Below are 9,877 nucleotides of genomic sequence, written 5' to 3'. Positions count from 1 at the left end.
TATTTTAAATTGAGCAATTGACTGATGAGTTTAGTAAATGATATCGTTGAAAAGAATTTCAATTTTGCGTTTAATACTGATGTTGGTTCTATGCCACCTCACACAAGGTTGCAGCAACAAACACTGCTAGTGAAGATTTTTTAAACTAAACAGTTGTCAAAAATACGTCGTTATACTTTAATGCACTCATCGTTTTCCAAGATCATCTTTTCTGAATTTTTTTTAAACAAAATAACGATCATATAAAACGAAGAATTGCCTAAAATTAAAAGACACGCACTCTCGGGACAAAAGGATATCACAGTGTATTGAATGGAGACTGGAGATAGGACTGGCAACGTGAGACAACGCACAAGCAGCGAAACAATCGCTAAATAGCAATAAACTGAATCCGTATTGTTAGTTTATTAACTGGCCAGCGTTGTTGTAATGTCTGAGACTCTGCTGTTGGGAAATAGGCTGGTAGTATTGAGGTTGTTGTTTCTACCGGTATAAGAAACCTTTTTTCCCCAATACCCCTTTCTACGCCACTGATGAACAATAATAGCCTGCCTTAACAAATGTCGTTTAAAATGAACATAGACCTCTTTCATAACAATAGTCGCGGTCGCACGCAAAAATCTTTGCACAGAATTTTAAAACTTGCTCATGAAGATAGCTCATCCAAAGATTAGATTTAGGAAGATGTACAAAAATAACAAAGTTCTTGCTGAACATATTCACTGGCGAGGTCCGCATTTATGAAAGCTGTTCATGCGTTATCGTTAACTGTCAGGAGGATAGACAGACAAGGACTATCAGCGAAAGTCACCTGCATGTTCATTGCTAGACGTATAGCTACAGTATTCAAAACTAGAAGTCACCAAAACGTTTTGAATGGAACCTGCAAAGCTTGACTTGACATTTTTAGTTTAAGCAGAACGTGTATGATAAAAGTTGTATTACATTTTAAACAAAACACTGTTTCCCTACCGTGAGCGTGAATGATGAGTCAACCGTCCACTTCAATCGTCTTGAACCCTCCATTTCAACTATCATTGGAGTTCCGGGCAAATGATTTGGAAAAAAAGGTAGGGATCCTGTGCAAGTCAAATCACTCGAAATGTTTTGGATTTGGTAAAAATTAGTTTAAAATTGCTTGTTGGCACCTCTCATACACTTTATAACAATTTAAAGCTAATTTGAGATAAACACAATGTGTGTCAAAATACATTTAACTTTCGAAAAAAGACTTTTGAAATTGGTTTGAAAACTTTTTTTTTTTGTTGACAAACTGAAGGCCTGTCAAAGAATGTCAGAATGGTGTTGCCTGAATGAACAAGAAAATGTTGCAAAAGTGCTAGAAGAAAGAACTCTTAGACAAACTGAAACTGCACGTAGTTTTCACCGGAGATATAAAAACAACTCCACATGTAAAATGCTTCTAATTTGTGAAGCTTATCATTTCCTGTGCAAATATAATGCAGAAAGTTGGCTACAACGAAGATATTTAGCAGCACGAAATAGTGACCTTACTTTCAATCTCTTTGGAATTGAGTGGCAAGAACATCAACTGGACGCCTTTTCGAAGATCTTGGAATCGATCAATTACGAATCTATGAAGATTCTCAATCTCAGTGGATGTAGTTTGACAGATGAAAAGTTTTCCACTGTTGTCGGTGTTTTAAAACATAAACAGGTTAGTTAGTTTTTCAGTTTATTTAAATCATTTCCATGATGTATATTTGTGAAACATGATTTTACCATAATGTCATCAGCGGGAAAAGCCAAACACACATAAAATCTTACATTTTGAAATACATGAATTACATTATAGGCTGTTATTAATATGTCCACAAGATGTTACTCGTATTACTCCTTTACTTCAAGATTGTTCAACTTGATCTTTCAAACAACAACTTCACTGGCAAGCTTTTTAAAACAATGTACAAAACAGAACTGTTGGAAAATATCAAAGGTGTGTTGGATCTGAGAGAAGCTTTTAAGTCAAAAGGAAGATCGAGAAACGCAACATCGACTGAGAGAGAAGAATTAGAATTTGAGCTATTCCGATTGAAGCGAAAGGTGAGGTTTATATTCGAATCATTTTACTCCAAATTGCAATGATGTCAAAGATTTCTTTTTTACCATATTTTCTACTCAGGATTGCTCTTCCTGCGCCATCGTTGTTGATGACGAAACGGTTTATTGCAATTACCCTGTTTGCGTGACGTCGTTGTACATTGTGAGAAAAAAAGCGTACGGCGAATACAGTAATATAGGCTTGACGCAACGGTCCCAAACCAATCTTCCGTTACAGCCATTCCCGGTATGTGTTTCAATAGAGTATATAATATAGGTGGTTATTAAATAGGTATAATGCATAAATGCGTAATCAATTTAGAGAATATATATTTATGATTTTTAAAATTTCTTTATAAGGTTTTTTAAAGGCTATAAACGTCTTATGTTAAATAAATTGTTTTAAACACAATCTTAATATTTACGCAAACCACAGAAATAACTTATGTTTCCGACAACCGTTACAACATTCACTCTATATGGCGTCAACAAAACAACTCTCTCTTCACTGTTTTTTTCATAAACTTACTTCGCTTTCAAACCTATATGAGGTTTTGGCGTTGGTTCTAATCGCAGCTCTTTTGGTCAATCACGAAGTGAGGAACTTTATTCGCTGGAGAATAACGTCATAATTTAGAGACGCAGGAGGCGTTCTGTTACGTGTACACAAACCAACTGGGTGCAAACAAATATTGGAGCAAAACATAAAAGCCGCCCTTTACAGTGTAAACATACTTTATTAGGCACACTCTTACCAACGGTGAATGATTCATATTTTATTTGATGTCATGTCCGAGTTAGTTTAGCTTCATTGTTTGGTCCCTGTCCCCAGGGCCGGATTAAGACGAAACTGGGCCTGATGCTGCAGCGCAAAAACAGGCCTATTTTTTCTAGGCATTGGTACATATGCATTCGACACTCTGACTCCACCGTACACGCGTAATCAGACCGACCAAAGAGCCTTTATTGCTTTCGACGCAGTCAGCCAAATTTTAATGAACATGAACAATAATAACGACGTGTTATCGTAAAAACTCGAGAGTAACATCAGGCTATGTAACACCAACACAATTCAATACCAATATTGCCTGAAAAGCGGAGTTAATGAAGAAAAGGCTAATCCAGATCAACTTAACGTTGGCATATTGTCAATGCTGCGCTAGTGCTGCTTACTTATACTACTGTTTTTCGAGCCTTAGCAAGCGCGAAATCTTTGATCATGTCAGTGCAGTCAAGGCTGCTCAGCACCTCATGTTCAATGCTCATAAGCGCCAGCATGTTTAGCCTTTCCTCCCTCATCGAGGACCGCAGCTCTCCTTTGACTATTCCCAGTTTTGAGAAGCTCCGCTCGCCGGAGGCATTAGACACCATCAAGCACAGATAGATGCGCAAAGCAATCTCGACGTTTGGAAATGTTTGAGAAAGGTTCAACGACGACAAAAGCTTGTACATGGTAAGCTCTGCTGACTCGTTCACACTCACCGATTTCTGGGTGCGCATAAATGCAGCAAACTGTATGAGCTCAGCCACCAGCGTGTCTTCCAAGTCATCTGGATACGAGGAAACGAGATTTTGAGCTTTATTCTCGATCTGCTTTATGCTCAATGACGTTAGCTCCGAAAGAAATCCGAATGTTGTAGATATATCCTCATACGCCTTCATTCGCTTTTCCAGTTCAGCTAACAGTCTGTCGATCATGACCAGATATATATGGGTTTTGAATGTTTCCCTAGGGGTGAGGTTTTCTTCGTTTGCAGCTCCTTCATCAGGCATTCGCTTTCGCTTACGGCCTCGACGTTCTTCAGCCTTGTATTCGCCGTGAGGAACCTTTTCGATCGCCATCTGCTCATACACGTCAAATCTGTCCCGTGCAAATTGAATCGTGTCGACCAGTGATGCCAATAAACTAGTTGCCGTATTCAGACTGACTGTAGGGTCTTGGAGGCTAATGCTCGTACTGTTGAGACGGCATAGGATATCGTTCCAGGCAGTCGCCATAACTGCTGTCTCAAGTTCGTCCATCCTGCGCGAAAATCCGTCGGCCTGGTTTCTCGTATCGGCCTTCTGCTCCTTATCTGCCGCAAGCTCATCCAGGACTTCTTGAATGCTCTTCCACCCTTCTACTAGCGCTTTGACAGCATCTGCACGTTCACACCATCGGGTTCCAGACAAACCTTTGAGCGTTAATGTGCAGCGATTCTTCAGTTTCTGCCAGCGATATGTCGATTCAGACAGGAAAACGTATAGTCCATTGACAAAATGAAAAAACCTGGTACAGCCAGCGCAGCTATTAACAGCCTGGTCTCCTACCAGGTTTAAACTGTGGTTGCAGCATGGAATAAAAGCAGCATATTTACATTCTCGCTTCACAATTGCCTGGACACCGTTGTACCGTCCTGACATGTTTGACGCATTGTCATACGACTGGCCTCTGCAGTTAGTAACATCCAAGCCATTTTCCTTCAGAAAGTTCAGAAGTATGCTAGCCATGTGCGTAGCGGTGTGTCTCATCATAGGCAAGAATGTCAGGAACCGTTCAACTGGACCCAACGGCAGAACATATCGAATAACAATCGTTAGCTGGTCGAGGTGTGATACGTCAGGTGTAAAGTCAATCGAGACAGAGAAATACTTCGCCTTCTTGGCTTCTTTCAGGATGGTGTCCTGCACCTTTTGTCCCATGAGCTGCACCAGCTCCTCGCAAATTGTGGATGACAAATAAGAAATGTGACCTTTCCCGCAGTTCGCATATTTTCTAATATGGCTAGCCAGCAGAGTATCGTACTCCGCCAACAACTCAATGATGCCAAGGTAGTTACCATTATGAGGGGAACCTATGATCTCATCCGCGCCCCTTATAGCAAGGCCACGCTTAGCTAGGAATATCAGAACGTCGATGAGCCGCTTTACAATCTGGCGCCAGTAACACCGCTCTTCCTCGACCTGTTTAGCGGCTAGGTAGTCAACACGACCGGCCTCCCTCTGTCGGCTCGCAAAAGACAACATAGCCTTGCGATGACCATCGCTGCTTTCATGCATTTTTATTCTGGATTCGCCTGTCCTCCAATTGTCGAAAAAAGGATACGAACTTGGTTGCTTGAACAGCATTACCACCGAACAACTTGCATGCAAAGCAGAACACCTTCCCGGTCGAAGGCGAGTAGCACAACCATTGTCTATAGGATTTTTCACCATTGAGCGGATGCGTACGCACGAAGAAGGTCTTAGTGCATCGACGTTGGAATGATTCACCTAGGTATTGTCTGGCGCTCTCTTCAAACATCGATTCAGTGTGTTGGCAGTGTTTTGAACCTTTCTTGGCCCAATATTCTCGAGTGTCAGCGTTGATTTTACCCCACTGTCCTAAATCATTGGTGATATCCTCCAGCGTTTACGCCAGTGCTTCGCCAGTGATAGCGTCTCCTTTCACCTCTGCTCTCTCCGCTGAACTTTCCCGCTCTTTATCCTCTCTTTCCTCATCAGGTTCATCTTGCTTGGCCTGGTCTTCAGGAGCGCTCGAATTCGCAATCGCATCCGACGCAGGCAATTGAGACGAAGCTGCTCGCATTCCAAAGTATGAACTCAGTTTTGGAATTTTCGCCAGAAGCTTTTCTTGTTCTGCTGCTTCTTTCCTTTTCTTTTTCGCTTTATCCCATCCACTGAGTTGAGACGCCATAGCAAGCGTGCACAAAACGCAGCTAAATTTGTAAATTGTGGAACCGTAAAATTTATCGCATTAACTTGAAATCTTCCGTTACAATAAACACAACGCCGTATATTTAGCCTACGTCACAGTGCAAATAAAAAACATTAGCAATTGTCTTAGAATTAAGGCAGTCGCTAGCGTCCAAGTGAACCCCAATGCTTTCCATCATTTTTTGTTATAAACTGACACTGGTTTCCATCATTTTTTGTTGTGAACCGGCAGTTGTTTGCACGGTGTTAGCTTGTGAATCGGCAATGAAACAACATTGAACTCAACAATAATGATTGCTAACTCTTTTCCCAACCATAATGAGTACTAATCTTACTGCCTTAACCTAATCTATTCCTAAGGCTTAGCCTAACTCAGTGGTTCTCAACCGCCGGTCCGCGAAGTACCGTATCTTACTTTCTGCCAAGCTAATTTTAATCTGGAATCATAAGCATTGCAAAGTTGATACTTCCTGTAAAACTCATTTTACGCTTGGCCGATTCACAGCAGTAGGCTAAAACTGGCATAGCCTATCTCTCCTTCGTTGATACAGCAGAACTGTTTAATAATAAAGGTTAACCTTCCGATGACCTAGATTTTGTGCCGTTTATGATTGTTTCGTCATAAACTGCGTCTAGCTTTCAAAAAGTTTTGTAATACAAGGTCATTCTTCACTTTTCAGATGCTGCAATAGCTTGTCCTGTTAAACTACAGAAGGATTAATATGGAATCAACGAACCAACAAGTGTATTTTAACAAGAAGGAAAAAACTAAGACTTCTGAAACAAATAATTCTCAAAATGGAAATGAACCAAGTATCAGTAGGTGCAAATGTAAACTACGAAAAGGGCATATGCAGATAAGTTGAGTGTCACAGAGGGAAGTAAGAAACGAAAAGGGGAATTTGTCAGGCAATACAATAAAAATACTTGGAGCTTGGTTTTACAATAGTTCCGGGTAGTGAACAATCGTCACGGCCCTAATGTTTGGTGTGCTCCCAAATTCTGCCAAATGACGTTATGAAACCTTCTAAAGTTGTTCGTCACTTTCATTCAAAGCACAACAATCTTGAAGGCATTAAGCCACTTGAATATTTTGGACGAATATTCTCTGATATGAACGATTAAAAAAAGCAAATGAAAAGATGACGACTACCGAAAAATCCTTTCTTCATGAATCCTATCTAGTTTCTCTACGAATAGTTAAAACCAAAAAAAGCATACACGATTGGGGAAGAGTTAATAAAGCCGTGCATCTTATCTGCGGCTGAAGTAATGAAGGGCCCTGAAACAGCTCGAAAAGTGTTATAATTTTTCATCTTAAATAAGTAGTCTATGCCAAAATCTTGCTTTATCTTACGTGCCTAGGCGTAACACTGTGCCTAGGCGTGCGAAAGTCGGACTACAAATTTCATAATAAGAATTATTTGTGGGTTAATTAAGCAAAGGAAAACTGTTCAGCGTCCGGAAAATTCACGTCTGTTTTCGTCTGGGCCTATTTCAGGAATGGGCCTAATGCTGCAGCATCAATAGCATCCACCTTAATCCTGCACTGCCTGTCCCTTTTCATTAAGTCTGTATAACTATGATTATTGAGACTACGCCTCACAATCGTCAACGTTGATAAAATTGCTTAAAGTGATGAGCAGACAGGAATTGCAAGAACTGTCTGCTTTAAACATGCTTCACTCGAATGTTTTGGCAGTTCTGCTATGACACGCCAAACATTATGCACATATCTTTACTGAATACATGCTTTTAAATTATAGATAATGCCTACACAACAGAGACTAGATGATATTTTAAGGCAGCATTCAGATGATAAAACAGATATTCTTGACTTTTCTAATTGTCAAATGTCACCTTACCAAGCCGATCAGATCTGTAATTACCTGAAAGATCATGGTGTCAAGATGAGGAATCAAAAGCTGAATTTTTACAACTGTGGCATGACGTCAAAAACATTTTCTCTTATTGCGGAAGCGATCTGCAGCTTGCCTTATCAATTGCAGGAAATTGATTTAAGGAAAAACAAGCTTAAAAAGGAAAATATTTATGATATAATTTCAGTTTTAGCAAGGACGGTTTCTCTTGTAGACCTAAGAGGTGCATTCAAAGATGATGGAAGACCCGAAAACGCAATCGAGTCTGAAGGAAGAGACATAAAGCGTGCCTTGCAGCGGGTATAAACTGTACAATTGTATCTAATGTAGCCTAACAACAATTTTTTCACACTTTGCTTGTTTTATAATGCAGGGCTTGTGCATCGTGGTGGACAACCGAACCATCTTAGGTAATATACCAGTTAGCACAGTGATAACCCAGTACCAGGCCATGACCGACGGAAGAGGAAATTATTATCACACAACCTGCACGGAAAAGTTGCTTGATGTCAACCAACAAAGCCAACTTCTACCACGCTGTCTTTTACAAGAAGACATTCTGACAAAGCTCAGTTTAGAGAAACACTTTTGTATCTAAAACTTTTTACTTGGAGACAGAAACAATCTTGCAATAAGCAACAATTTTACTGTAAAATTACTTCTTAACGTTTTTAAATTATGCCCTGGTTTATCATGTTACGAAATGTATGATCAGATATTTAAGACTTTACTTTATGGCTACTTATGTACAGCAGTGTCATAGCTAGTGGTATTTCGGAGCAAAAACGTTTTTTAAAATATGGCATGTTTATGATATGTTTATGATATAAAATATCCTTGAGTTTTGTTTCGGAAAATGGTTTCGAATTATTCCGTGCTATATTTCTATTAACACTCTTTGTTTATAAAAGCGTGTTTTACGTTGAATGCACTTGCTCATGTATATTCTGTGCTATTTGGACTTGTAAATATGTCCCACCATTTTCAGCCTTGAAAAGTTAATTCATGTTGATTGCTTGTTGAGATTAATTTGAGCTTTTGCTTTTTAACTGCGTTTTATGATTTTCTCTTTAGCAACAGCCTGTTAGTATTAAATTTACTTAATACCACGAATTTCTACTAAATGTGGAACAAGAACTTCAACTTATAGTATTGGCTGAATTTGTTAAAGTGAGAGGTAAGTCCAGAAACAATTTGATCATATATGAAAGAATACTATTAAGGAAACATTCTGGTGAATTATGTTTACAAAATACGTCGTGGTTAGCAGGTTATCGGTAAAAGAAAATCGTAAAAAGTCTCAGTTTTTGGCCTTCATTGTGCCGTACATGAACGCTATTGTTACGTCATAAATCAATGAAATTGTTTGACAACATGCTGTTGCTGTTGCTTTCCTTGCACAAAATAAGTTTCAACGAAAATGAGTGTCTAATATTCATTTGATGTTTTATTGGAAGAATAGTTGCCGGTTAGGGGAAGCCCCTACGTCAAAACTGCATATATCTAGCATAGAGACATCATACAAGTGGTCTACAAAAGGGCGTACTTGGAATGGTAGTTGCTCAACTGAGTGACAGTTCATTTGAGTGACACATTGGTAAGTACTGTTCAAACTACAGTAATGGGTTAGGGTTAGGGTGAGGGTCACTCAGATGATGTACACCCACTTGGAATATTGTCACACGTTTTAGACGGAGTTTCAACATTTGTATTGCCAAAGCTTTTATCCCTGAAAACAATCGGTTAATTGTTTTCCAGTAATTTCTTTTTATAATATTCATCACACCCATACACGTCACAGCACTATGCAATTAATCGTAGTGATGTTCAATCAACTAGGTGGCAACTAAACAGATTCGCAAAACGATTTGTCAACCTGGTTAAAGGCTAAACTACGATGTCGTGACTTGAATGGAGCCAGGCTAGAAGTAGAAAAATAAATCACAGCTGAACAAACAGAGGACAAGATCAAAAACACTTAAAACGATGAAAATTTTAAACGATGAAAATTTTATCTATCAGACACAGTACAGCCAAAATTTGTACACCCAGCCTTCTTTGCGTGTGGTTCAGGATGATTGCCCTGATTAGCTTTAACGACTTACCCGCTGCCCAATTTCAATTGGAAAAATCACGGTTGTTGGAATTATTTCTATAAATAAAGGCAAAAGTTGCCAATACACTTTTAAAATGTCAACCATAAAAATTTAAATTAAAAGTTTATGCATAACGGACCAAGG

General features: G+C 39.3%; 1 protein-coding gene across 1 annotated transcript; it reads left to right on the top strand.

The window, feature by feature from the left end:
- Positions 1-882: 882 nt before the first annotated feature.
- Positions 883-9,037, top strand: LOC143450451 (uncharacterized). Its single transcript, XM_076951011.1, has 6 exons — positions 883-1,070; positions 1,280-1,678; positions 1,870-2,064; positions 2,144-2,308; positions 6,438-7,937; positions 8,011-9,037. Exons 1-5 carry the CDS (start codon positions 984-986, stop codon positions 6,447-6,449), a joined length of 858 nt encoding a protein of 285 aa, XP_076807126.1. The 5' UTR covers positions 883-983; the 3' UTR covers positions 6,450-7,937; positions 8,011-9,037.
- Positions 9,038-9,877: the final 840 nt, after the last annotated feature.

This window comes from Clavelina lepadiformis, chromosome 3, assembly GCF_947623445.1.
Source record: "Clavelina lepadiformis chromosome 3, kaClaLepa1.1, whole genome shotgun sequence".
Lineage (NCBI taxonomy): Eukaryota > Metazoa > Chordata > Ascidiacea > Aplousobranchia > Clavelinidae > Clavelina > Clavelina lepadiformis.
This window is presented reverse-complemented; position numbering and strand designations above follow the sequence as displayed.

What these genes read in the sequence shown, in the direction of transcription:
- LOC143450451 (XM_076951011.1), top strand. Translation starts at nt 984, where the DNA reads ATGATGAGTCAACCGTCCACTTCAATCGTCTTGAACCCTCCATTTCAA. An exon ending in CAAATGATTTGGAAAAAAAG is followed by an intron (nt 1,071 to 1,279) that starts GTAGGGATCCTG and finishes GACAAACTGAAG; the next exon opens with GCCTGTCAAAGAATGTCAGA. An exon ending in GTGTTTTAAAACATAAACAG is followed by an intron (nt 1,679 to 1,869) that starts GTTAGTTAGTTT and finishes CTTTACTTCAAG; the next exon opens with ATTGTTCAACTTGATCTTTC.